The sequence below is a fragment of the Saccopteryx leptura genome, chromosome 3 (genome assembly GCF_036850995.1).
Source record: "Saccopteryx leptura isolate mSacLep1 chromosome 3, mSacLep1_pri_phased_curated, whole genome shotgun sequence".
In the NCBI taxonomy this organism is placed as follows: domain Eukaryota; kingdom Metazoa; phylum Chordata; class Mammalia; order Chiroptera; family Emballonuridae; genus Saccopteryx; species Saccopteryx leptura.
Window position 1 is genome coordinate 288,126,621 of NC_089505.1, and position 27,917 is coordinate 288,154,537.

At 45.4% G+C, this 27,917-nt stretch overlaps 2 protein-coding genes across 2 annotated transcripts in view; both read right to left on the minus strand.

Annotated features, from left to right (window-relative positions):
* Positions 1–7,318, minus strand: part of TRIM54 (tripartite motif containing 54) — a 28,930-nt gene extending 21,612 nt beyond the window's left edge. Inside the window, exon 1 of the mRNA XM_066378654.1 lies at positions 6,803–7,318. Within this exon, the coding sequence (XP_066234751.1) occupies positions 6,803–6,970 (168 nt within the window). The 5' untranslated portion in view covers positions 6,971–7,318. The remainder of the gene's footprint in view (positions 1–6,802) is intronic.
* Positions 7,319–9,163: 1,845 nt separating this feature from the next.
* Positions 9,164–27,847, minus strand: DNAJC5G (DnaJ heat shock protein family (Hsp40) member C5 gamma). The gene is made up of 5 exons (XM_066372410.1): positions 27,759–27,847; positions 11,657–11,772; positions 10,782–10,995; positions 10,444–10,588; positions 9,164–9,231 (listed from the first exon to the last, which is right to left on the minus strand). Exons 2-5 carry the CDS (start codon positions 11,767–11,769, stop codon positions 9,164–9,166), a joined length of 540 nt encoding a protein of 179 aa, XP_066228507.1. The 5' UTR covers positions 11,770–11,772; positions 27,759–27,847.
* Positions 27,848–27,917: the final 70 nt, after the last annotated feature.

A 27,917-nucleotide genomic window follows, 5' to 3' on the forward strand; every position in this document is an offset into this window, starting at 1 on the left:
AATAGGAATTTTATACTGTGAGGTGTATATGGCAACCTCCTCGACACATCTCTGTAGCTGGTAGTCTCTCACTGGGCTTAAGAGCACTCAGCTAATATCCAGTTAGCAAAATTCTATCTTTTGCTTCTGTAGACCTTTCTATTCAAAGATTAAGAAATAACTGATGGGTTTTGTTGTTCACATAAATGTCTTTGTTCTTTCCTTTCATCTTACATTGTGAGATGGTGTAAACAAGAAAACCAGCCCTATAAAGTAAAATTTTGTGGGCCAGTAATATGACATATAAAGTAAATTCCATCACTGTAGGAGACAGAACACTTAGATTTATGTTCCTACTCTGTTCCTTTGTGTGACTGTAACTTTCTTCCTGTGCTCTCCCTATAAAATGGCAATAACACTCATTCTACTTACTCACGTGGAATCATGCATGTGAAGGTTTGCTATAAATGATAAAGCACTACTCTAGACCTTAGAAATGTATGACCACACAGAGCCACAGGACATGAAATGACTGTTCTTTCTTCACTGTGAAGTATAAAATGGAATAAACAATTTAATTCTAGGCTATGTCTAGGCTTTTATGTGGCATACGTGCCATGTACTGCCACTCTTTTAGGCTCTGTGGTGCCTGTTTCTTTGTAACATTTCATAGCATCTAATAGAAATGTTCCATCCAGAAAGATGCTCTGTGAATGCAGTTACACTACCAAGTCTATACTTAGGTCATAATGCTTTCGGCCCCTGGCTATCCAGAGTGATGCTGATTTGGGATTCTGGCCCAGGATGCAAGGAGTAAGGGAGTGCTGGAGGCGTTGGAGGCTATCTCCCCCAAATTGGTGGCCTGGCCAATGACGAGTGATGGACGATGCAAGTCCCCTTGAGCCAGCCTTGGAAGATACTGAAGAAACCATGAGGAAAATAATGAGCAGAAGACTAGACATTTAGAAAAAAATTGAAGAGTCTTAGAAGAATCCAGGTGTTGGCAATGCTCAGTCGTGGGTGGGAGAGTGATTTTGAGTGGAGGGCTCGCTCTGCCTCGCAAAGAGCCTGGCACAGGGGTTGCGAAAGGAGGCAGGCTGAAAGGAAGGTTGAGAAGCCGAAGAGTGAGTCAAGTTAAGACCCTAGCAACAGAATGGAAAGCCCTTAAAAAACAGAAATGGATAATAATTCTTGAACTTATAAAATCAAATTGTTAGAGTTATTATGATAAGGTGCCAAAGAACTGTAAAACTTAGTATTGGCAATGCCATTTTAAAGAGGAAAAGTCAGGCTTCTTGCCCCCTTGTTTCTTTAGAGAATTGAGGGAGAAGAATGTGGGAGCTTCCTGGCTTACAAGGACAATTGGGTCATCTAGTCATAGTTTAACTATAGTTCTCTGAAAGAATAAAGGTTATCTGAAGAACTTCCTTTCCCCTTTCAATGGGATCCTTCAGGAGACAATGTTTGCATATCCTACACTGATTTTAACTCTTCCTCCCCCCTGGAGTCCTGAGAGTAACATATACCTCTAGACCAGGGGTTGGGAACCTATGGCTTGCGAGCCAGATGTGGCTCTTTTGATGGCTGCATCTGGCTTGCAGACAAATCTTTAATAAAAAAAAAGTTAAAAATATAAAACATTCTCATGTATTACAATCCATTCATTTTCTACCGCTCATGTTCATGGTTGCGGGTGGCTGGAGCCAATCACAGCTGTCCTCTGGGACAACACCAAATTTTTATTGAATAATGTGTAACGTACACGGGTCGTTGTATGGCTCTCATGGAATTACATTTTAAAATATGTGGCATTGCCTGACCAGGCGGTGGCGCAGTGAATAGAGCATCGGACTGGGATGCGGAAGGATCCGGGTTCAAGACCCCGAGGTCGCCAGCTTGAGCGCGGGCTCATCTGGTTTGAGCAAAAGCTCACCAGCTTGGACCCAAGGTCGCTGGCTCCAGCAAGGAGTTACTCGGTCTACTGAAGGCCCGCGGTCAAGGCACATATGAGAAAGCAATCAATGAACAACTAAGGTGTCGCAACGAAAAACTAATGATTGATGCTTCTCATCTCTCTGTCCCTGTCTATCCCTCTCTCTCTCTCTCTCTCTCTCTCTCTCTCTGTCTCTGTAAAAATAAATAAATAAAAAAAAATTATTAAAATATGTGGCATTTATGACTCTCTCAGCCAAAAAGTTTTCCGACCCCTGCTCTAGACAAAGGGATAGGGGGGGGGTAGACACTAAAAGATTTGTAAATGTCTTTGATTTGTAAAATGACATCACTATTGTGTTGCCTTTTAAGTTTTAATATATAAAAATGTTTTTTATAGATCCTACAGATGAATGTTGTAAGCTTGATAATGATTGATTATTGTGTCATGCTCCCCCTCCTTTTCCCCCAACCTATATGTGATCAAGTCTATATAACTAGCTTCAGGGCTATTTTGGGACACATGATTTGGGTTAGCTATACCTCATGTAAGTCATATGTAGCCGGCTTATTAATAAATCTCCTCCTAAACATTCTTCTGTTTTCTGCCTTGATGTCTCTACATAACCTGTGGAATTAAGGTACGCTACTTTACAACATTATAAGGATGTTAGAGATCACTTTAAAACATCCTTTATTATCTCTCGCTTTCTCTCTTCCTCTCCCTCCCTTGCTCATATATATGTGTGTGTGTGTGTGTGTGTGTGTGTGTGTGTGTGTGTGTGTGTGTGTGTATGTAAAGAGGCTTGAAGAAGTGAAATAACCTGATTTACATCACAAGGCAATTAAGGAAGAAACTGGGTTGAGGAGATCCCAGGAATGCCAAGGCTCAGTCTAGGTTTTTGTTACCCACTAAATCAAGTTTCTTCCTTAAAGTCAGTAAGATCTTTAACCCTGCTTCAAGGTTAATGCAATTCACAAAATTTCAATAAATCAATTTCTCATAAAGGAGACCTGCCCAAGGTTGGGCTGGGGAGGTCCTGAAGCCCTCAGAAGCAGGTGGACATGGTTAAGGAGGAAGGCCAGGTAGGATTTTCACTGCAGGCCCATACTTGATGACAATAGATCCTAAAAACTGATAACTGGAATTAGGCATGGAGTGACACAATGCAGAAGTCACCTCTTTCCCAGACTGCCCTGTATTAGAGGAGGAGGCCACTTTCTCTATATTCCCATCTCTGGAAATCTCTCCCTAAATGGACCTCCTCCAGAAAAGCTGTTCGTGAACAGTCTTCTTAAAAGGCCTTCTGGTTGGTGGTTAAATTCAACAGGATGCGGCTCATAACCAGTGCCCACAGTGATGAGGGGGCAGGTACAGAAATAAATGGAAGACTAGCTTCAAAGCAGTTCAGGAGCAAATAGAGTTTACAAATACAGAAACACATGGAAAGATGTTTGTGTCAAAATTCTTGGCAGATGAGTGGGTACAGTTTGGGGAAAGGGGAGGAAGAAATTAAAGGGCACTAATATCTTGTTTAGGTTGTTTAAATTTAGACAGAAATTACACCTCTAAAAAAAACTAATTAAATTGTGATGACAACTATGTAAAAATATGTTTGGGGACAAGGGCTTGAAAATAATATGCAAACATAAAAATAATTGTGTCAGGGAAGGTAAGATTATGGCTGATTCTTTCCCAAACCCTTAATACCATATAATTTATTATTATTTTTTTTAGTTTTTCCATTGGTTTAAGAAAGAAAGAGATGGAAAGGCAGAGAGATAAAAGTATCAACTTGTTGTACCATGTAGTTGTTCCAGTTTTAGTCGTGCGCTCATTGATTGCTTCTTTGATGTGCCCTGACGGGGAATCAAACCTGTGACCTTGGCTCTCCAGGAGGGCACATTATCCACTAAGCAACCCAGCCAGGGCCTGTAGAAAATTTTCAATGAAATGTTTTAACTTTTTAAATTTTGCTTCCTGGCTGTCTAGTTTCCCTGCTGTTATAAAATCACAGTTCTCTAAAAGTCTTGTTTGTTGTCCATCACAACAGTTTTTAGAACAGCAGAACACCAGACACCACCTAAATGTTTTAGAGGGCTGATTAAATAGACTGTCATCCAGTCACAACAAGGGAACATCATACAGCCACTTAAAAGGGGGAGGGGGCAGGAGACACAGATCTGAATGTGCGGGTGTGGAACAACTGCCAAGAGAGAAGTAAGTGAACAAAGGCAGGTGTAGGACAATGAGTGTAGCTTAAATATATGTACACACACACACACACACATACATGTTCCTATCTATGGGAAATTTCTGGAAGGCTACCCAAGAAAGTTGGTAGTGGCTCCCTCCATCTGGAGAAGGGAATTGAACATCCAAGGTAAAGATTCATTTTTCATGATATAATCTCTTACACTGTCTGAAAAAAAAGTATGTGTGCATGTGTGTCTAATATAATATACTGGTATAGTTTTTAGAAGTCCTATTAACTTTCTAGGCAATGTTCTAAGGCAGAGATTTTCAACTGGTGTGCATCAAGAATCTTTACAGCATGCAGCACTGTTTAGTGAAGGGCACTGACCTCCTTTTCCTTAGATTGTCAGATACAAAAAAAGACAGCAGACAACACAATAGCCATCTGATGTGAATGAATCAAAATTATACCTATTGTTTGGTCAGATCAGCAAAAAATATGTTTTTTGTTGTGTCACAGAATTTTAGTTATTAGTTTATGTGTGCCATGAGATCAACAAAGTTGAAAATTCCTGTTCTAAGGGTATTTTTTTCTTAGTGGCTTGAGGAAAGAGGAATCAGAAGTCCTATTCTTGTCCCCATACTTAGAAAATAGACAATCTGATTATGTCTAGAGTTGTCAAAATGTGGAGGCAGTGTGTGAAAAAACTAAATATGCTCTTTCAGAGGGAGCATTCCTGAGATGTGCATGCATAGGTGCAGCCGGAGAACTGGGTCAGCCTCCCACCAGGCCAGCCCGAATTAAGCAGTACAGAAACAAGCTGTTCACTCGTCTCTGCTTGCAGGGCTCAGGGGAGCTCTGCACTTGAAAAGACCCAGAGAACCACCCCAAAGCCCTGGGAATCATATCATCCCCCAAATATTTTGCACAGGATTTGGCCCAAAGTATTCCCAGGTCTCTTGGGGCCCAGATCAGTATTTTAGAGATTCAAGGAACCAAACAAGTGTGCCTGAATACAAAGGACTGACTTGAACAAGGGATGTCACTGAAATATCTTCTAGCTTTCTGTCCCTGGGTCCCTCTGTCCGATGATACTGCCTGCCTTGCATTTTCACATTCTGACCACTTTTTTACAGACACATTACCTTACTTTCAAAACTTCACTTTCTTATTTCAGGTTCTAATGGAAAGATGTTTCACTCCAAATTCATGAGGAGGGATAGTATAACCTTTTTGTCATTCCGCCCTAGGCCCCTCAGCCTGAAGGATGCTCAGAGAGAGTTACTTAGACCAAGGGGAAAACCAAGATGGTGGGCAAGGCTTAGCCTCTCATACAAGACTTCATACCCGGGGTAGGGAAGCATTATAGTCAGTCTAGGCCCCCATACAGGGAAAATCACTGGCTCTGAGGTACCCTGGAGCCAAACAGACTCATAGAGGAGTGGGAGATGGGAATGGGCCTCAGTGGGAAGATGGCAGGAAGACTAGGGGGCGGGGAAGCCGGCCAAGACAGCAGACAACAGACAGAGTGTGGGTCCTAGGGCATAGCTGAGGGATGGTCTGATTTACTGAATCCATTACTCTCCCCCGCCTGCCCCACCCCCCCCGCCCAACATGCTGCCTCAAAGAACTTAAAAAGTGAAGTGTGTTTTCTTGGTTCAGTTAAAAATCACTTGTGTTCAACACAATTCTTCATAATTTCTGATACGGATGGAGAATATGTGTTCATAATGTCCCTTACCACTACCATGCATACTAAGCCAGCCAGCTCTGGTCTGTTCAGTTTTTACTTCATTTGCAAGAGGGGTGTGTGTGTGCGTGTGTGTGTGCGTGTGTGTGTGTGTGTGTGGTGTGTGTGTTTCTCTCACTCTCCCTGACCTTTGTCCCATTTTGTAGATTACTAGAACCTATACCAATGACACAGGGCAAGAAAGAAAGCTCATTTATAAACCATTCTGGTATATGTTGCTTTTCTTTTTGAAACCAGTAGCTAAAATGATATGTGAATTTGATTAGGTTTGCTTTGCCCTGTAACCACAAGTAACCCCAAACTGGTTGCATTTCTGGGAAGTAAAATTTCTTCTCTGCTTTCCCTCTGTTTAAGTGCTCTCAATCCTTTTAACAAACAGGCCCCTTTATTAATAGTCTGGAGTGGGGTACAGGTGTGACTTTTTTAATTGGGGAGAATTTCTAGTCTCTTGCCCACTGTTTAATTCTGCCCTTAAAGATCAATGAGTTGAACTTTGCCTTAAATGCCAATAGTTTCACTATCATCATGAACCTTTCTCAAAAGGATTAATTTTTTATGTTTCATTATCTCAATGCTGTTTTCTCCAGATTTTCCTTATAATGTTCTCAAAATCTGAAACTCCAAACTGGAATGCAGGCTGGCACGGACTGTTCCACAGCCTGGTGTAGGATCACCTTCCTCCTACCTTCTATGGGGGTCTTCTTTCCTCTGTAGATCCCATCATCCCAGCCCTTGTCCATGTACAGGCTGTCCTCGCCAGCCTGCAGGGCAGCTGCTGACTCATGCTTACTCTGGGATCTCCTACAACCCAGCTCTCCATCTGTCCGTCAGCCAGGACAGCCACCGCCCGTCTCATCGAACTCTGCCCATCACCTCCTGACCTGATGGGAAGCCTCCCACAGTCCGCAGGGCTTCACCTGGCCCCGCCCCCGCCCAGGCCCACCTGGAAGACGTCATTGGCACACTTTCGGCACAGGTTGTGCTGGCAGGGCAGGATCACCACCGGTTTGGAGAACATCTCCAGGCAGATGGGGCAGATGAGCTGCTTCTCCAGGTTGTCCATGCTGTGTGCATCCCCTAGCAGCGGCTTGAAACCCACTGCGAAGTTCATCCCCTCAGTGATTGTGCCGACCTCGGCCTTGGCTCTGGACCTGGCCTTTCCTCACTGCCTCTGGACCCTTCCTCGGTTACTTCAGACAGTCTGTGGATTCCTACGTTCCCTTCTGTTGCTCACTCTTGAAGTAGCTCTGCTATCTCTCCTGTCCCGTCCTCTGACAATTCACCTCGTCCTTAGCTGGCTGTTCACACGCACTTCCCGTCTCTCTCTTTGCTCTGTATCCCAGCCAGGCACATGCAGCTCTCTCTATCCCTCACTTGCTCAGTAGCTCGGTCCCTGGAAATGTCTCCTTTTGTTCCCCAAACGACTCTTGTTCACTCTACAGGCAGTACTGTTTGTTCCTCACTCCCCAGAGAGGAGATTAATTTTAACGTGGGGGTGGGGAACAAGGGGCATCTGTGTGACATTCCAACTCCCAATTTAGCTCATGTAAGGCGAGCCACAGCTGTCACCGAATGAGTGACCCTGACTCACTCAGGAATGGGTGACTCTCTTGAGCAAGAGCAGGGGGGAGCTTCACCGTTTACGGTGCAAGGTGGGCCAGCAAAGGTATTGAGCTCTCCCTTGCTCTCACTCAGAAGGCTCCTGTGAGCCCTGAGGCCCAACCGCTGGCATGGCCCTTCCTCCAGGGCAGTGACACAGAGTCACTGTGAGAGGGACCACACACGGCTCAGGGCGGGAGGCAGATCTTACTAGACCTAGAAGATCAGTGAAAATTTCTGCCGCCAAGGCTTAACCAGTGGTACTGACTCTCTTCCTCTGAACCCCATGATTCAGAACAGGGGCACCAAAGACTAGTCCAGCATTTCTGGCCCACGTTTGTTCTTACTCAGAACTTTCTTATATCACCCTTGGAAAAGAACTCCGGAGGCTAGAGCTGCCACTTTGCCAGGGCTTAGACTGCTCTCACGAGCTTGCCCCGAGAAAGTGTGGCATGCCGGCCCATGAATGTGTTTCTGGAGCCACTCTGAGGACTTTAGATGTGCAGGAAGTTGGGAGAAGCTGAGCTGGGCAGAAAAGACCTTAGTGCCAGGGACCTATTTTGAATAGGAGGGGAATTGGACTCCAGGGGAATTTTAGAGCACTGACAAAGTCATAATCACAAGGTCCGGCAGCCTCTGCCCCAGCCCCACAGCGTGCTGGACTGCCGCTCTCCCCGGCAGACCGGGCTCAGATGTGGCCACCGGTCCTCTACCTGTTTCTCTTACCTTTTCCCTATCCCAGGCACAATTTGTCTTCCTGGGCCCCACATATGCACTGAGATTGGACAAAAGCTCTTTTATTTGTGGACATTTCTTAGCCCTTCTCCCAGTCACGAGAGACAAGTTGGAGGAGTTACTGAACTCTGACCCTGGGGGAGGGGGGGAGACAGGAAATAAATGGTGTGGAGAGGGCACCAACTGAGCGGTGCGAAGAGGCGAGTGTGGAAAGGGTCTGTAAAAGTACAGTCTTTTCCCTATCACGTGTTTCATGCCCTTTTTAAAAACATATGGTGATGAGCCTGTGTCCGAATGGAGAGAGGCAAACAGGCACTGATGTGCAAACTTCCGTCTACGCACAACCTCAGGCTGATGGGGGCTGTGCTGGTAGCTCCGGTCCAGGGACAACCCAAAGGCGGGAGAACTAACCCAGTTTCACATGCATTCATACCTTTCCTAAGTTGACTCATGCTGGCATGAGATGAGGCTGGCAATGCCAAGTGTATGGACACAGAAGAAGGTGAGACCACCGTAGAAAGGTGTACTGGCTTAGGAATGAGTCTGATGCTAAAAGTTCTTGTACACAGAGTTGCAACAAAGGAGGTCTAATTGGTTCCACGGCTCTGAGACAGGATCTACTCTGCTTAGTGTTCAGGATCTTGGTGGAGATATCTAAGTGACTCAGGGACCCTGCCCAGCTGACACTGGCTCAAATCCTAAGGAAGGTATAGGAAAAAGGATACTTGGGAAAAGTCTGTCACCACTGACTGAGACCTCTTAAGGGTGGGGATGGGAGGTCTGCTTTCTAAAAGATTAAAATTGGGACTGGAGCTAAAAGGAAGAGTAGCTAGGTGACTGTGTATCGCCAGGGTCAGTGACACTGTCAAGGACTGAGACGGCATCTTCATTGGGATGAATGCCACTGATGCGTCTAGAGTTGGGATTCTTGTAAGAGGAGGGAAAAATCAGGGTCAATGTCAGGACAGGGCTACTTGCTCCTTTCTCCAATGTATCCAGTGGACTGGGCAGCAGGAGGTACCTTCATTGGGTCATCACCTAAATACAGAAGTTGGCATCTTATTAACCAGAATGAATGAGCACCCAGAATGTAAAGCAAACACCCTATAGGTAAGGATATAAACACTTATAGTCCATACTAGAAGGCAGCAATTTTCAACCTTTTATGTCTCATGGCGCACATAAATTACTAAAATTCTTTGGCACACCAAAAAATATATTTTTTGCCAATCTGAGAAAAAAGTAAGTATATTTTGATTCATTCACACCAGATAGCTATTTTTGTGTTGGCTGTTGTCAATTTGTTTTTAATTTGACATCTAAGAGAAAAGAGGTCAAAGCTCTTGACTAAAGTAGTGTATGTTTTAAAAGTTCTAGCTGCACACCAGTTGAAAATCGCTGCTATAAGGGGATAAACTTCCCACTAATGACTCATCTGAAGCTAGTGTATTTTTTTTCTGTAATTATTGCTGCATTTCAGTTTTCATACCTCCATCTTATTCATCTTTTAATTATCATCGTCACTAGAATTATCTTCCTCTCTTCTATAATTTCCTTTGTTTCCTAGGATAGAATTTGAAAACCAAATATACAGTATAAACATTTAGTAACAATATGTTGGCCTACTGGTGAGAAACTCGTTGCTTTGCAGTTACACATTATCAGCGTTAGGTGGTGCTGTTGTGAACTTCAGCCAACTTTAACTAATTGGAGTGGGGATAATACAAGACACTTCATCTTCCTTTGAAAAAAAGGATTTTATTCTTTATCAATTTTAGAGAGCAAGGGGAAGTGAGATTGCAGTTGCTTCACTTCTAGTTCTTTATTTCTCTTAGTGTGCCTTGACTGGGTAAGCCCTGGGTTTCAAACCAGTAATCTCAGTGTTCCTTGTTGACGCTCCATCCACTGCACAACCACAGGTTAGGCTTCATTTTCCTTTAGAATAAAGGCAAAAAACTACATCCTCTAACTTGTCTTCTACTACTGCCTCTTCTAGGCATACTCTCAGACCCATTTCTTACCTTAACTTCCACCCACTCCTTAGCTTAACTGTCCAGAGGCCAACATTACATGCAAACTGTCAGTTTGTGGCATAAGCGCTTCAGAAAAAAATATCTCCTTTTCTCCTTCTTCACTTTGTCCCAATACTGATGTAAGACTCTCGAATTTAGGGGTTCACACTTTTACTTCCAACCATTTTTTTTCATTCCTATTCCAGCTCTTACCTTGGTCCCTGTCTCTGGTTCTCACCTGACCTCGAAGGCTGATTCTGGACATTCTGCTCATATTTCCTCCTTGCTATGTCCTCAGATGGTGGCTTAAGTGTTCCACAGCAAAAGCAGCAGCAGCAGCAGCAACAACAACAGGTGAGCAGAGCACACAGGAGGACAAGTGTCTAAAAGTTAGAAAAGAATGAACTCAGTCCAATAGTTATTCTATATATTCATTTAAGCCCCATTCCCACCATCCTCTTAGAACCCAGAAAATGAGACAACAGAACCTTTTCCCTAGGAGAGGGGGGTCAGGTTTCAAGATGATGAGGGTCACCCTCTTTCCTTATTCTTAAAGGGCTAGGAAAAATTGTGTACCTTGAACCAACAACTATTTAGCGTAAAATAGTATCTGACGCCTTCTTCGCCAAAGTTATCATATAAATATATTCCCAATGAGCCATGTTGGTCGTAGATTTTCCGCTTCTTAGGGTCACTCAGAATGGCGTGGGCTGTGTTGATCTCTTTGAATATTTCTGTTGCTTGAGCATTCCTTGGATTCTTATCTGGATGATACTGCAAGGCCAGTCTCCTACCCAGGTGATACCCAATAGGGGAGTGGGGAGAGAATGAAGTAGCTGGGGAGGGAGGGTTAGGATAAATGGCAGGAATAGGTTTCTAGATAGTGAAGAAGAAATGCAGTAGATGTAGAATGAAGAATGGAGGCAAGCAGCCCCTTCCCATGCCACACTGAAGAGGATGATAACCCCATCCAGACCCAAAGTTTTTTTTTTTTTTAAAATGGGACAGAGGCCCTGGCCGGTTGGCTCAGTCGGCCAGGCATGTGGATGTCCCGGGTTCGATTCCTGGCCAGGGCACATAGGAGAAGCGCCTATCCGCTTCTCTACCCTTCCCCCTTTCCTTCCTCTCTGTCTCTTTCTTCCCCTCCTGCAGCCAAGGCTCCACTGGAGCAAAAGTTAGCCCAGGCGCTGAGGACAGCTCCATGCCCTCTGCCTCAGGCGCTAGAATGGCTCCCACCACAATGGAGTAACAGCCCAGATGGGCAGAGCATCTCCCCCTGCTGGGTATGCCGGGTAGATCCCGGTTGGGCTCATGCAGGAGTCTGTCTGACTGCCTCCCTGCTTCTCTAACTTCAGAAGGAAAGAAAGAAAGAAAAAGACAGAGAGTAAGGTAGAAAGAAATGGGCTTAAGAGGGGAAATTGTAGTGTTTAATAAAGGGCTGAGATCTGAACCTGTAGGCCTTTTTGATGTCTTCAGGTGAGGCACCCTTCTTAAGCTCCAGCACTGCATAGAGGGTTGTCCCAGTTTTAGACAGCCGGCGGGTTGCTTCCTCCACATGAGACATGATCTGGGTCAGAGGAGAAGAAGCATTTGTGAGAACTTGGACAGGTGCGGTTGCGGAGAAGTGAACTTCCAGCGACAGGAAACTCATTGCCACCAGGGGCTAAGTGGGTAAATGACTACAAAGGGACAAATATAAGACAACAATGAGTGGGATCTGTGACTCACTCATTGCGCCTCAGCCCCTGAACAGGTTCGGTCAGGAATCGGGAAGACCTACAATGACCAAGGGAGAAACAGTTCAGACCAATCCCTGAGATACTTGAGGGAAGTCAGGCGTCCCAAGCCAGGCCAGAGGGCAGTGCTTACAGCTAACCAGACTTTATTCTTCCCTCCAGCCTCTCCTCTAGACTTGTCCCACCCTTCCCTTCAGAGACAGGTCAGTGGAAGGAACAGAGGGATGAAGAAGAAAATGAGAAGGAGGGCTGTAGGGGCCGACCAGCGAGGGGAAACGGGAGCAAGACCCCAGAGAGTAGGGGCGTCTGGGAGGCTGTGACCAGGAACCAAGGTAACGAACTCAGAAAAGAGTGCTCTGGCTCCCCAGGTCCCCTCTGGCTGTGTAGACTGCCCACCAGGCCTGGCGCTCTACCTTGGAGTCCTGGCTTAGGCTGGGTAGGCCTCACATAACCTCCACCAGGGTGTGAAACTTCACACCGCTGGGGGCCAGTGACCCAGTGCGTTTGCGCACTGCGTCTACACTCCAGGTCGTTTTTTGGCGCCACCGGAAGGTCTGGGAGGTGAGGCTGAGCGGGCCGTGGGACTTATTTGTTGGCCGGAAACTCGAGTGTAGGGATATGCCACGCTACGCATTCTCAGCCAAGCGCAGTGGCGTCTTCTCGAGCTCTTGCCGCGGGTACAGCCTCCGCGAGCATCCTTTCTCTGGTCGGGGGGAATCGCCTATCCTGGCCACCTACCATCCTGGCTCCAATGTTGGAGACTGGCTGCGCTTAAGAAAAGATGATGGTCTTGCAGAAAATGGTGGTGCAAGAGGTATGGTTGCTGCACCCCCTTCTCAAGAGGTGTATTGCCCTCCAGCCTTCTCCTTCAGAATTTAGGGGTCTCCACCTGGTTCTTTCTTTCCCTTCCACCTGGAAATTCCTACTTGTCCTTTAAGACCCATCTCAGATGTCAGTATTCCTGGGAATCCTTCCTTCATTTCCCAAGTTGTTCCCACCTTTCTTTGTCAAAGCATTTATCCCATTATATTGTAATTTATATTACAATTATATTGTATGTTCCTTTAAAACAATATCTTGAACATTTTCAGAAGTTACTACAGTTCTTCAAAAACTTCAATACACATATTACAACACAAATTTGTACCGTAATGTAATTATATAATACAGATTGGATACTGGAGTTGTTTTTAATCATTTGATATTGTAATGACCTTCTGATAAAAATTTTTATCTACAAATCTTTAAATAAATCTTTTTTTCCCCTTGGGGTAAATTTCTAGAAGAGGAGTTACTGGGTCAAAGTGAATTTTTTTGAGGCTTTTGATCCATATTACTAACTTTCATTCCAGTAAGGTACCATAAGTACCAATCTACATCTCTAACCAATTTCCATCCTACCCGCAGGACATAGGAGCCCCTGTCTTTACCTGGCCTCTCTTCCTGTGGTCCCCTCCAGGAAAAAGTGTTTGCAGCACTTATCACTTCATGATATTGGAGAGGAGCACTCAATGGCTCCTATAACATGTGATTAAAAGAGCTTTATTAATTCAATAATACCTTTCTGTGATCCTTCTTGTGGCTTTTATTCCTCTTTTCTTTAATACATTTATTTGTGTACATTTATTTCCCCTTCTAGGTTTTAAGTGATAAATCAATACTCCGTGCTAAGAGATACGAGCCATCTGAGCAAACTAAGGAGTCCATATAAAACAGGCACAATGACCACTGAATTAACTAATTTATTTCTGTAGGTCTGTGTTCAGGATGGGGATGAAAATCTTTGGCATCACCCACCTACTTCATAGGTTCTGGGTCAGATGAGTTTAGTGGTTAGTAACCTAAAGTGAAGGAGCTAAAGTTGACAATTGGTTTTTTGTTTGTTTGTTTTTTGGTGGTTTGTACTATGCCAAATTTCTCTAACTTACCTCCACCCTTTCATCCCTGTCACAAGAAGAACAACATAAGTCATTTCTTCCCTAGCACTGGGAAGAGAGCAGGAGGCATTGGAAGTGCAGTGCACTTACAGTGAATTCCTTACCTCAGTCTGCAGGCCCAATGTGGTCTTCTCCCTGCCTCTCCATCCCATTCTATTGAGTATCTCCTCCTCCCCCCCTTTTTTTTTCCACAGAGAGAGAGTCAGAGAGAAGGATAGATAGGGACAGACAGACAGGAAGGGAGAGAGATGAGAAGCACCAATCATCAGTTTTTCGTTGTGACACCTTAGTTCATTGATTGCTTTCTTATATGTGCCTTGACTGTGGGCCTTCAGCAGACTGAGTAACCCCTTGCTCAAGCCAGCAACCTTGGGTCCAAGCTGGTGAGCTTTGCTCAAACCAGGTGAGCCCGCTCTCAAGCTGGCAACCTTGGGGTCTCAAACCTCGGTCCTCTGTATCCCAGTTTGACGCTCTATCCACTGTGCCACCGCCTGGTCAGGCGAGTACCTCTGTCTTGATTGCTTTGGTCTCTGTCACACTGTTTTTCTCTCAATTCTTTGAAGACACCATGTTCCCTGCTACGTCAAGGGCCTTTGGCTTTGCTGCTCCCTCTGCCTGGAGAACTCCCTCCCAGGCTGTTTGCTGTGCCAATTTCTCATCTCTCATGGATCTCATCTTTGTCCTGCCTCCTCAGAGAGACCCTCTAAATCAGGCATCCCCAAACTATGGCCCGCGGGCCGCATGTAGCCGCCTGAGGCCATTTATCCGGCCCCCTGCAGCACTTCTGGAAGGAACACCTCTTTCATTGGTGGTCAGTGAGAGGAGCACTGTATGTGGCGGCCCTCCAACGGTCTGAGGGACAGTGAACTGGACCCCTGTGTAAAAAGTTTGGGGACCTCTGCTCTAAATGGTATTCCACTCCTCTCTCCCCACCTCATATTCCCCTCACCATGATTTGTGAATATATTTAGTTGCATGTCGATTTGTTCAACATCTGCCTTCCCCAGTAGGCAGTGACCTCCATGATGGCAAAGACCTTGTCTGTTCACCAACACCTAGAACCATGCTTGCCTCACAGTAAGTAAATTAATGATTTATTCAATGAGCTACTGCAGAGGGAGCCCTCTGCTGGTCCAATGTAGATCTGGAGGTTAGCCCATAATAGGAATGCCTGAGACATTGGAGAGGCCTACAGGGCACTTCTCCCCCATGTGGTCCTAGACAAGAAGAAATACAGAGGCAACAAGAAAGAGGGCAGTAGGGGAAATGGTACTGGTGATTTTGAGCTCCTTGTTTTTTGTTTGTGTTAATCTTTCTCCAGTTCCTAACACAGTTCCTGGATTGTTGTAGGTACTCAACAATTGTTGCTTGGTTGAATGAGCCAGCAAACTTTTGTGTGCCTTTTTCAGAAGTTCTTTTACCTACTTATCTCCGTTGATCCTCACACCAACTCTGAGAGGTGGTACGAGAACCCTGCTTAATAGAAATGAGCGCTGTGAAAGAGAAGAAATTAGGTGCTGAGAAGAATTAATAAACATCTTTCACATCTTGCCAGAGGCTTCTTATCATTACCCTCTGACATTCTAATTAATTCTGATTATAGTTCTAGTTTGTGCTTCTTGAAGTAACCATTATCTTTAAGTTTCTGAGCTTTTGATCTTACTGAAATGATGCTGCAGCCAGCAGGCTGCATAGGTGGGAAGGGAGCAGGCAAGTCATCTTGGCATCCTTTGACCAAAGGCTCTCCACTGCACCTTCACCTAGAAGCAGACCCCCTTTGGCTCTGTTTCTTATGCATGTTATATCTTCTTTTTTTTTTTTTTTTTTTTGTATTTTTCTGAAGCTGGAAACGGGTATAGACAGTCAGACAGACTCCCGCATGCACCCGACCGGGATCCACCCAGCACGCCCACCAGGGGGTGACGCTCTGCCCACCAGGGGGCGATGCTCTGCCCCTCCGGGGCGTCGTTCTATTGCGACCAGAGCCACTCTAGCACCTGGCGCAGAGGCCAAGGAGCCATCCCCAGCGCCCGGACCATCTTTGCTCCAAGGAGCCTCGGCTGCGGGAGGGGAAGAGAGAGACAGAGAGGAAGGAGAGGGGGAGGGGTGGAGAAGCAGATGGGCGCCTCTCCTGTGTGCCCTGGCCGGGAATCGAACCCGGGACTTCTGCACGCCAGGCGGACGCTCTACCACTGAGCCAACCGGCCAGGGCCCATGTTATATCTTCTAACACCAAGCACAGAACTAGGAAGAACATACAAGCCAGGAATCAGAAGTCTTAGTTCTGAGTTCTCATTCTGGTTCTAACAAGTTGTGTTATCTGGGACAGGTCACGTATCCCTGAATCTCATTTTTCTCTTCTATATAAACCTATGTAATTTTCAGTGTTGATGTCAAGACTAAATTATGTTTGGTGTAAAAAGGATGGAAAAAATGAAAATAGCTATGCCAAAGAATGAGTGCAGACTAAAACATTTTCTGGAATTATTTGCCCTCTCGCCATAACTTGAGTCAGGGATCGTCTTGTTTACTAACTCACAGAGCCATTTGGTCTCTCCTGGAGAAAACCAAGAAGCAGCCCTTGTTTATCCACAAACAACTAAGGTTTTAGTCATATAGCTGGAATGCACACACACAGACAGCAGACATTGGCATATTTATATCCAAAATATCATGCTTTCAAACATATGCAGTGGGAGAGAGAGATCATCATTTGTCATACTCAACCACCAGGTTCTAGAATTGTGTCATTTTCAAGCGGGAAGTTACCTTAGAAACTTAATTCTCAACAGTGCCTTCATTTGTAATTGAGGAGAGTGCAGCCCAGAGAGAAGGATTGACATGCTCAAGGTCAACCCATAATGTCCAGATCTAAGTCTTCTGACTCCAAGTTCAATGTCTATACCATGATTGCTCCTTATACACATCAGATCTCTTTAAAATCTAGGTTAGAGACAGACCAAAGCTGTGGTTGACATGCACCTCCTTTCATGGATGATGTCAGGAAATGTTCCTCTTTCCTTCCCCCCAGTTGAAGGCATGTGACCAAAAAATACCATTGGCCCAGTTTGTTTGCCTGTCCTTCCTAACACAGACATCTCAGGATGGGAGGTGGAGCGTGTCCAGCTATAAAGGAACTTCATAACCTTGTCCTTTCTAACCTGCAATCCCAGACCTGCAGACCTAAGGGCAGGCTAACAGGGCACACCTACCTCACCTGTAACATGGAGATAATAGTATATATCTCTGAGGGAGGTATTAAGTAGGAAGCTTAAGTATTTAATTTGAATAGTGCTTGGCATGTGGTAAGTACTATATAATTTATCATTTATCCTCCTCATCATCATCTTCATCGTTTCTATTCTCCTCCCAATTTTGTAAAAAGAGAAGTTGCTTTAATTTTGTCGCTGAGAAGGGAAAAATCAGGATCCTTTCTCTAAGAAGATTTCCAAATTGTCAGTGGTATCTTTCCATCCCTTTCTGCATCCTTCTCAGCCTTTTAGGACCCCATTTTCTTGTTCCCCTTACCCAGTACCCTCATGCTGCTTTCTGGCTACTCAAAATATCCCCAACAGTCCTCTCCAAGATATCAGAACTCCAAATTACCCCTCTCACTTCCTCTCCGTATCTCCATAAAACAATCTCATCCTTAAGTGTTAGGTGGAAAGCAATCTGATTAAAACACTGTAATTTAGCTTATAGTGAAAAAGACTGTAATATACTTCGCAAACTTAATTCTTACACAAAAAGGAATAACTGGTAGAATTTCAGACTATGCTTTGGGAAGAGACTTTGGGCCTTAAGTTACTTCTCACTCTCATGTCTTTTTATTTCTGCGTCTCTGCATTATTTTGATTCTCCCCCTGCTGGCTCCTTTTCCTTCTTTCACCTCCCTCTGAAGGATATTCTATATGGTTTTGTCTTTAAGCTCCTGCTGTGCTCTCTCCTGTCTTCTTCAGAGATCCAGTCTGTATCCACGGCTTCAGCTGTCACAGCTATGCTGTAGTGTCAGATCATTGTCGTCCCCATGCCAGTCCCCACTGCCTCAAAACCACACTCTGAAACCCAAACGCATGATCTTGTCCCCAACGTGGTTATTCCTATTGGTTTCTCTATTTATGCTAATGTTGTGACTTTTAAAGATAATGAGGCACAAAACCCAAACATCTCTGGGCCGTGGATTCATTATTTACCCCGAGTTCAGTCCAGAAAGTCTTAATTTTTTATTTTAATTTTTTTAGTCTTGTTAATTATTTTAAATGGATCTTTCATTTGTCCCTTCTTCTCAGCTCCTGCAACCTTAAAGCACCCCAGATAAAGGATTTCCAATCACACTGACTTGTCCTAGCCTTGTAACTGTTCTCCCTACTGCCAGTTTCATCCTGGATACAGCTACCAGATCAGTGTTCATAAAACAGTGCTTCTATCATTACCACTCTTTTGGTCTTATCCTACAGGATACAAAACAACCTTTTAAGGTGATCTGTGGTGGCACAGTGGATAAAGCATTGACCTGGAATGCTGAGGTTGCTGGTTTGGAACTCTGGGCTTGTCCGGTCAAGGTACATATGAGAAAGTAGTACTATGAATTGATGCTTCCTGCTCCTCCCCCCTTCTCTCTCTCTCTCTCTCTCTCTCCTTTCTCCTCTCTCTAAAATCAAGAAATAAAATCTTTTTAAAAACAACAACAATCTTTTAAATCTGGCGGTGAACTCTACAATTTGATTCCAATTTACCCCTCCAAACTTAGTGTCGACTGTTGCCCACAAGCAAACCTTCCATAACACTCAGGCTGGTCTTTTTCCTCCAAACATTCCTATTTCATTGCTCTCGCACTGTTTCCCTTCAAGAACTGTGCTTTTCAGTAATCAGTTCACTTACTCAACAGATATCTGTTAAACACTGCTATATGCCTAGTACCTTGGATACCATAATAATTGGTCAGACTCTTTCTGCTCTCATAGATTATAAACTAGTGTGGAAGACAGACACTTATTAATGATAGATACTTGAATTCCAAACTGCCCTCTTGATGTTCCGCTTATCTGTCAGACCTCACCCTTACTGGACTATCGCCCCTGAGACAGAGGAATTCCAAGAAGCTGACAAATTCCCCAAGGAGGAGCACTCTGGACATACCAGGACTTTTGCCTCAGTATCCCCTCAGGCTCTCCCAAACACTATATAACTCGCCCCTAGTCTGTAACTGGAGCTCTTCTCCCCCAGGAGGAGTGCCTGGCAGGGTTCCTTTCTTCCTCCTCCATAGAAGCTGTGGCTCCAGCTGCGGTACCTGTCTCTTCTCTGACCCCTCCTCCTTCCTTACAAACTGTGACTGTGCCTCTTTCCTACTCACCCCCTCCCCTCTCCTCAAAGCTCTAAATCAGTGGTCCCCAAACTATGGCCTGTGGGTCACACGTGGCCCCCTGAGGCCATTTATCTGGCCCCACTGCACTTCCGGAAGGGGCACCTCTTTCATTGGTGGTCAGTGAGAGGAGCACATTGACCATCTCATTATTCAAAAGCAGGCCCATAGTTCCCATTGAAATACTGGTCAGTTTGTTGATTTAAATTTACTTGTTCTTTATTTTAAATATTGTATTTGTTCCCGTTTTTTTTTTTTTTACTTTAAAATAAGATATGTGCAGTGTGCATAGGGATTTGTTCATAGTTTTTCTTATAGTCCGGCCCTCCAACGGTCTGAGGGACAGTGAACTGGCCCCCTGTGTAAAAAGTTTGGGGACCTCTGCTCTAAATCTTTTTTGACTCCTCTGACCACATGGCGCCACACCAGTACTTTACCCTCCTCCTCCTCCTACAGATTCTGACCCTCCTTCTTTTCTATTCAGCTGCTCACACTGTCCATCTGTCTGCTTTCTCTCTTCTTCCCCTCTATGCTGGAAAGTCCCCGCCATCTCGAAAAACTTAAAAGAAAAAACCAGAATTGTATATTAAGCTATGTGAGTAAGTAATCTGTCTTGTCTTTTTGTCAGAAAATATCTCTAGTATAATTTGAATTGAAACAAGTAAAGCACGTTCATTTAAATTCCTTAATTCATAATTTTTTAAATCTTTGTTTAATGTGTAACTGTGTCTGTTTCTAAGACCTTAAACCAATAATTACCCACCTCATAAACCGAGGCTTACTCATCCCCATGGATTCTCCCTGCAATACCCCCATCCTTCCTGTTCGAAAACCTTCAGGGGTTTATCGCCTCGTACAAGCCTTACACCTAATCAATGAGGCAGTAATTCCCCTCCATCCAGTAGTCCCTAATCTCTACAAGTTACTGTCACACATTCCCTCAAACACTACTCACTTCATAATTCTCAAAACCTCAAGAATGCCTTCTTTACCATTCCTCTACACCCTGACTCTTACTTACTGTTTGCATTTACCTTTATTTAGACTGACCCAGACACTAATGCAGCTCAGCGTCTTACATGGACTATTTTACCCCAGGGGATCAGACACAGCCCACACCTATTTGGGCAGGCATTAGCTCAGGATTTAACAGCATGCAATCTCAAAACTAGTCCTCTCTTATAATATGTAGATAACCTAATCCTCTACAGCCCCTCCCTGCCTGCCTTAAGGAGACACATGGCCACCCTTCTTAACTTCCTCACTGTGAAGGGATATCATGTCTTCTCTGCTAAGGCTCAACTTCATTCTCAGTCTGTAGTCTATCTAGGCATCACCTTAACCCCCACCACCTGAAGTCTCACCCTAAATCAAACTCAGACCCTCGCAGTCTCCAACCACCTACCACCTCAAATCAAATCTTTTCTTTCCTCAGTCTAATAGGCTTCTTTAGACACTGGATTCCCAATTTTGCTCTCTTAGTCAAATCTCAGTGAGATCTTCTGAGCATGGCTTTTAAGATTTATAATGGCCAAGGAAGTGACAGAAAAGGCAAATAAGGCCAAAAAGAAGTCAGGAAATACCAGCTTTTGGCATAAGCTCTTAAAGGCTCCAGCACCCTAAAGGGCTTCATAGGATTCCATCAGGGCCCTGCTCCAGAGTGGAAAGAAAGGTCATTGAACTGAGGCCTGCCAGGCTTCCTGGCCCCATCAAGGGACACATCATTGCTGTGGAAAGAGGGACACGAGAAGGTAAGCTGCCCCCTTGTTCCATGGAGGGAGGGTTCAGTCTCTTCTAGCCCTACTCCAGCTATCTGTAACCTGACCTTGCCCAGCATGCTGGGAATTGCCATTGAAGGCCCAAGGACATCGTTCACGAGCCTAAGGTATTTCTTCCAAGTAGCAGGTAAACTAATCTCATTTCTTGTAAACACAAGGACTATCTACTATGCCTTGCCTGAATATTTAAATTTTATTTATCCCTCGAAGATCTCTACTGTGGGTATTGATAGTCTGATTTTGTTGCTTTATTTAATGTATAACATCTCCTTTATTCCTCTTGTCTCAATGCCCCATGCCTATTGTAGGCTGGGACCTATTGCTAATTCCAGCTAGAAGCATGGTCACTAGGACTTAAACTCTAACTGCAAAGTGTAGAAATATAACCACCCTTTCCTTAAGTACGTGTAGGATTTACAGGTTACTCAGCAAACTGTTCAAAGACTATCCAAGAGGCGCTTCCAGCAGTACATCACCCAAGGACTGACTTTCATGTGGACAGGTCCACACACTGTGATCCTGACAACTCCCACTGCTGCTAAGGGCAACTCTTTCCTCCACCCTGACCATCTGGAGCTCAGAAACAGAGAAACAAAACTGACCCCTTGTCCTTCTATTTTCTATTCACCTCTCAGCCTGCCTCACCCAATCAGGGGTTTTCTACTTGTGTGGGACCAACACCTATATGTGTCTCCCTACTAATTGGACAGAAACCTGTACCCTAATCTATCTCACCCCAAATATCAACCTAATCCCACCCCATGGACCTCTTCCAGTTCCTAGTATACTACCCATCAATCTAAGGACCAAATAAGCTGTACAGGTAATTTCTCTTCTTGTTGCTTTAGGAATCTCTACAAAAGTAGGTCTAGGGGCAGGGGGACTGGCCACTTCCCTGTCTTATTCCTACTCTCTCTCTCTCTCTCTCTCTCTCTCTCTCTGAAGCCTAGTGAATTTGTATACATGGAATCAGTGGTTTCACACAAACTGGGTGACTATTGCCTTCCATTAGTCCACTCACTCTCCTATTTATTTTTCTAACTTTTAAACCCTGCTTCTTACATTTGTTTACTAGTTTCTTACAGAACCACATGCAGACCTTCGACAATCAGAAAATTGGAAAAATCTACCTAACCCTACACACCAACCCTGAAACCTTCCCTCGCGAAACAGAAAAATCTGAAACCCTATATCAGCAAATATCCTAAATCCTATCTTTCAACCCCTACAGGTCCCCTAACCCTAAAGTTCTCCCATATCCCTGAAGAACGAGGAGAATTAATAGCATTCACCTCTTAACACTTCTCAGTCTTTTTACCCTTCACATAGTAAGGGGACAAGATCACTGGGTCTTCTTGGCTACAGAAGAGCCTACAAACGGACATGAAACATTTCTTTTCTTTTTTTTAGATTTTATTTATTCATTTTTATAGAGAGGAGAGAGAAAGAGAGAAAGAAAGAAGTGGAGGGGGGAGGAGCAGGAAGCATCAACTCCCATATGTGCCTTGACCAGGCAAGCCCAGGAACTGGCGACCTCACCGTTCCAGGTCAATGCTTTATCCACTGCGCCACCACAGGTCAGGCCAAAACATTTCTTTTAGCTCAAACTAACTGCTCTTTCCAGCGCAGCCAGGAAAGAGTATCTCTAACTTTACCATGGAAGAACTTTCACCCCCCGCTATACAACCCTCCTTATCTCTGCATTCCTGATCTCCAAATACTTGCCCCCTTCTTTATCAAGTTCCTACAGTCTCGAATGAGAGAAATCTCTAGGATTACCTACAATCAAATACTCCTACACTCCTATTCCCCAATACCCCAAGGAAAACTTCACGAGGGAAATATCAAATAGGTAGGGATGACAGCAGGAAGAAGCTGCCTCTCAGCCCGAGAAGTTTCCTCCTGAATGTTCTCCAAACCCCCTTCCTTTTTAACCACACTTATTCAGTCCTTCTAAAAACTTACATCAACAGGTTCCCTGTCTCTAAAAATCTCCACATGTCCTCCCATTCGAGAGGAACCAGACCAGCACGTTTCATGAGGCTCATCCAGGAGACCATGTATCACCATGTCACTCTGTCCACTCAGCACTTGCAGCAAGGAATTCACAATTATTACCTTGCAATTTTTTTTTACTTCCTCACTCAGGTTTTTGGAGACATCACCTGGTTCAGACCTTAGAGCATGGAAATTGATGACCTCCTTAACTGGATAAAGGACTTGGCTTGGCAAGGTTCCCTTCTTGAGTTCTCTCCAGAAGAAGCAATAATTTTTCAATTTTTTCTCCTCTTTCTCCTCATCACCCCTCACCATATATTATAAAATTAATGACTGCCTTTCTTTTATATATAACCACAGAGTTCAGAAATAATAGATACGTGAATTCCAAACTGCCCTCTTGATGTTCCGCTTATCTGTGAGACCTCACCCTTACTGGACTATTGCCCCTGAGACAGAGGAATTCCAAGAAGCTGGCAAACCCCCCAAGGAGGAGCATTCTGGACATAGCAGGACTTTTGCCTCAGTATCCCCTCAGGCTCTCCCAAACACTATATAATTCACCCCTAGTCTGTAACCGGCGCTCTTCTCCCTGGAGAAGTGCCCGGCAGGGTTCCTTTCTTCCTTTCAATAAAGCCGGGTACTCTGATCTTTCGGACTCCCATGGATTCCAACATTTAATACCTTCAGCAGGTATTTATTGGGTGCTATCATGTGCCAGACACTGTTCTAGATGCTGGAGATACAGCAGTATACAAAACAGACAAACCTGTCTGTCATCATGGAGTGTACATTCTGGTGGGAGGAGCCAGACAGTAAAGGAATAAGTAAAATATGAAGTACATTAGGTGGCAATGACTATGAAGAAACATAAAGCAGAGGATGGAGATGGAGAATGTTTGAGGTAAGATTGCAATTTTTAAAAGAATAGGTAGTAGGGCCTGAAAAGGTCATATCTGAGTCAAGTTCTGAAGCAGGTCCCAGGTGAATAGAGAAGATGTGTGGTAGAGTGTATTACAGGTAGCAGATGAGGAAATGTGAAGACCCTGGGGTGGCAACATGCCTGGTGTGTTCTAGGATTGGATGTGGGGTGAAGGAGTCAAGGGTGACCCTAAGTCTTCTGTCCTGAGCAAATGGAAGGATGGAGTTACCATGTTCTGACGTGGGGGGACTGCTGAAAGAGAAAGTTGGGGATGGGGCTGATGATCAGGAGCTCAGTGTTAGGCTAATGAAGCTTGTGATGCCTAGTAGACATGAAGGAGAGGTCAGGCTGACATTTGGATATTAGAGTTTGGTGTTCAAGTGAGAGATCTGAGAATCATCAGATAGATACCCTTTTTAAAGTTTATTTTTAATAGAAAATTTCAAACACATGCAAAAATAGAATAGTACAATGATTCCTCATGTACACATTAGTTTCAAGAACCAGTGCTTTGTGCTGTTTCTAGACAGTATTTAAAGCTTTGAGACTGGATACTATCTCCAAGGGAGTGACGTGGTCAGAGAAGAGGGAGGCCAAATCCTGGAGTACCCCAGCATTGAAAGGTTGAGCACATGAGGAGGAAACATCCAAGGAAATTAAAAACAAGTAGTCAGTGAAGTAGGAGGAAAACAAGATTACAGTATCTTGGAAGCCAAGTGAAGAAACAATTCCCAAATAATTTAATTATAAGTATTAAGGCAAATAAAGTGTTCAATGAGAATGTATAACATGAGAACTAACTAGTTTGGGGGTCAGTAAAGGCCTCCCTGAGGAGGTGACATTTAAGCTGCAGCTGTCTGTCCCTCATCCTATCGCCAGCTAAAATCCTACTTTCCACTCTGATAACCGGCTCCTCCTTCCGGGAATGGCTTTTTCAAGGACGGTGTGTCAGCCAATAGGGGGCGCTGGGGATGAGAAAGACAATTCCTACTTACAGGGGACTTGTACTCTAGTGAGAAGTCAGACAAGAAAATTTCATTAAATATGGTGAGTTCTACCATCACATAAGCACAGTGGGTCTTGAGAGCACCAGGTAGGGGCACATAACTCAGCTGGGGGGAGTCAGAAAAGGCTTTCTGGAGGTAACAGCTGAGTAGAGACTGGAGCACAGGCTGCCTCTGTGCATACCCTTCAATCTGGCTTGGAGTTTTCAAGTGTTAACCCTTGCCCACAATGCTTGGTTCCAAATCTTGCCTGAGATCTCTAGCCAGCCTAAAGCCCACCGCTGGGCTTTACTCTCCTCTACCAAGATAAACACATCTAGCCTGGGTCTACCCCCCCCCCCAAAGTCCTCTTCTAACCTGCTCTGCCACCCTCTCCTCTGGAACTGTTATTGACCTATTTTCCTGGAAACATCTAGGGCTTCCTGCCTCTGTCATGCCTTTGGGAATAAGAGTGGCCTAAGGACTTGTTTTAGGGAAGGTCGATATCTGAGGCAGGACAGGACAGGCAGTAAAGAGCATGTTGGGCAAATCAGTAACAAAACACTGCAGAAATTGAAATCTCTCTCAATCAAGTGAAAGCCAGAGTTTGAGGGGAGGGGAACATTTATCTTATTCACCAGGAATCCCCAGCTATGCTTAGCAGCAAAGTGCATGGCAGGAAATAAGTGTTCAGTAAATGTTAAATGAATAGTTCTTACAGGACTACAGTTCTATACAGGGCACCAGCCCTAAGCTGTGCCTCTAACTGCTGCATAATTTTCCTAGCTCTCAGACAAGTGCAGAATGCCTTCCTCATTCAAGAAGACCCTTTGCAAAGATTTTCATACTTGATGGCTCTTTGAGAAACAGGTGCAAGCAGTCTGTTTCGCTGCCAGGCTTTTCCTGCATAAATTTCCAAACAAAAGCAACTGTTGGTATTCTCCCGCCGTGTCCCTGGCTTCCGGAGGCAGCACCATCCAGTGCCCAACACCAGGGGAGATGCGGCAGAGGGTAGCCCTGTAATCCTTCTGCTCTGACGTCCGTTTCCCTTCCCCGCCTGCCCATTCCCCGCCTGGTAGGTGGCTGGGCACGTGCCAGCGTCTGCGCACCCCTTCCCCCCTGTACCCGGGGCTGCTGTCCGCGCAGTAGGCTGTCTAGGAAGGGAAATCCCGAAGGAAGCCATAGTTGTTACTGTCACGTCCCCTGTTGGCGTCATCAGCTGAGGCGTGCCCAAGAAGCCCCCTCTCCCGCTTAGGGCCCCGCGGTTTCTTCCTATTCTTGAGCTTGCCCACCAGTGCCACTCCGGGCGGGGCTACCGCATCCAAGCCCTGTAGTGCGCCGCGGCCTCTCCGCGTCCCAGCTCCAATGCTCTCAGAATCCGGGAAGCCCCAGGCCGGGTGCGGAGTTTAGAAAACCGACGGCGCCAGACGGGACTTGCTCGGGGCGCTGGCATAGGCAGGCGGGGACGTGTTCCATGCTGGCTTTGACACGGACCAACAAGGTGACCTTAGCGGGTGGCTTCCCCCTCCGCCACTCAGTTTGCTTCCTTATAACCCAAAGAAGGAACTGAGGTCTCACGCCTCTAGGGGAGGTTGCAGAGAGAACGCTACCGCCTCGCGTGCCTCCTCGCCGCGCGTGGGCTTTAGGCTGGACTTTGGTCAGGGAGTCGGGTTAGGACGTCTGAGGAAGGCTGGCGCCGGCTCCAGGCGCAGCGTGGGTGGAGGTGAAGCGCGGAGGGCTCGCGCAGACCCTCTGGTTCCGTTTCGCATGGCTCCCCAGAGCAGTACAGTACCTACGCCGCCCGCAAACCTTGGCACCAGCCGCACACTCCCCCGGTGGAACAGCCAGCCCGCCGCCCAGCTAGCTTGCTTAATCAGTTCAAGTCTCACCTCCTCCGCGAAGCTCTCCTGGGTTAACCCCATAACTTCCGACCACTCTATCTGGCACATTTCAGGGTTTTTTTGTTTTTGTAAGTGCACACGTGGTCTCATCATTTGGAATAATAATGTCCCTAAATTCAGAACGCCCAGTGTGTTCTGACGGGTTCGGTTGATGGTTTTATTGCCTGGGTTTTATTAATCACTCCCATCCTTCACTCTCCCCCCTCCTCTTACGGACCCTCCGCTTTAGAGTCACGGCTTGGAGTGCACAATCCAATCACCACCCCTTTTCAATCTGCAGTGACAGCGGGAGTGAGGGGAGGAGAGCATTGAGCTTTTGAAGCTTCAACTCCAGGAGGCTTGGCGACCGACTTTGCTGCAAGTCATTCCTTTCCCCAGGCTTCAGTTAAAATGAGGCAAAATGAGGTTAATGCCCAGGAAGGTACTACACGGGTTCTAGGTAAGGAATCACCTCCTGGCAAGCTGACCATAGCTTCCCTCCAGGAATAGCAGCTTGTGACTCCAGAGAGATGGGGCGACACTCCTCCCTTCAGCTACCCCAGAATTCTGAATGGCATAACCAGCACTCCCTTCAGTCACCATTGTAGGGCCCTGAATCAAGAAGGGACCGAGAATAGGGCTCCAGCCCCAGCCCTTTATTCACCGGCTGTATGACCCTGGACACTTCTTTCTCTGGGACTCAGTTTACTCATCCGAAAAATAGGGATAATAATGGATTGAAGGAGAGCAGGAAGCTTTTTGTCATCCAAAGTCTCTGTATAAAAATAAATGATAATGAACGGTACAGTGCTTGGCAGCAGATTTAGCTCACGAATTCTGACCCCACATCCTCCACAGAGTGGTTTCTGGCCAGAATCCCTGGAGTTCTCCCAAATGTATCACACTTTTCACCCCACATTCTTTCTAGTTCTCTCGAGATATATAATGGATGCCCACCTGTTTCTGCCCCCGTGTAGGGGGCTGGGGTCACGAGACGACAGGGTGGTGGAGGCGGCGATGCCCCCGCGCGGGCTTGCAAAGGGCAGTGTTCCTTGAGTGAAGGTTAGTTAGTCCGGGAGGTCCCCAGTCTTGAGGAAGCTTGGCTTGGACCCGGTG

What these genes read in the sequence shown, in the direction of transcription:
- DNAJC5G (XM_066372410.1), bottom strand. Translation starts at nt 11,769, where the DNA reads ATGTCTCATGTGGAGGAAGCAACCCGCCGGCTGTCTAAAACTGGGACA. An exon ending in GACATCAAAAAGGCCTACAG is followed by an intron (nt 10,996 to 11,656) that starts GTTCAGATCTCA and finishes TCACCTGGGTAG; the next exon opens with GAGACTGGCCTTGCAGTATC. An exon ending in GAATCAGCCTTCGAGGTCAG is followed by an intron (nt 9,232 to 10,443) that starts GTGAGAACCAGA and finishes TTCTGTATTTAG; the next exon opens with GTGATGACCCAATGAAGGTA.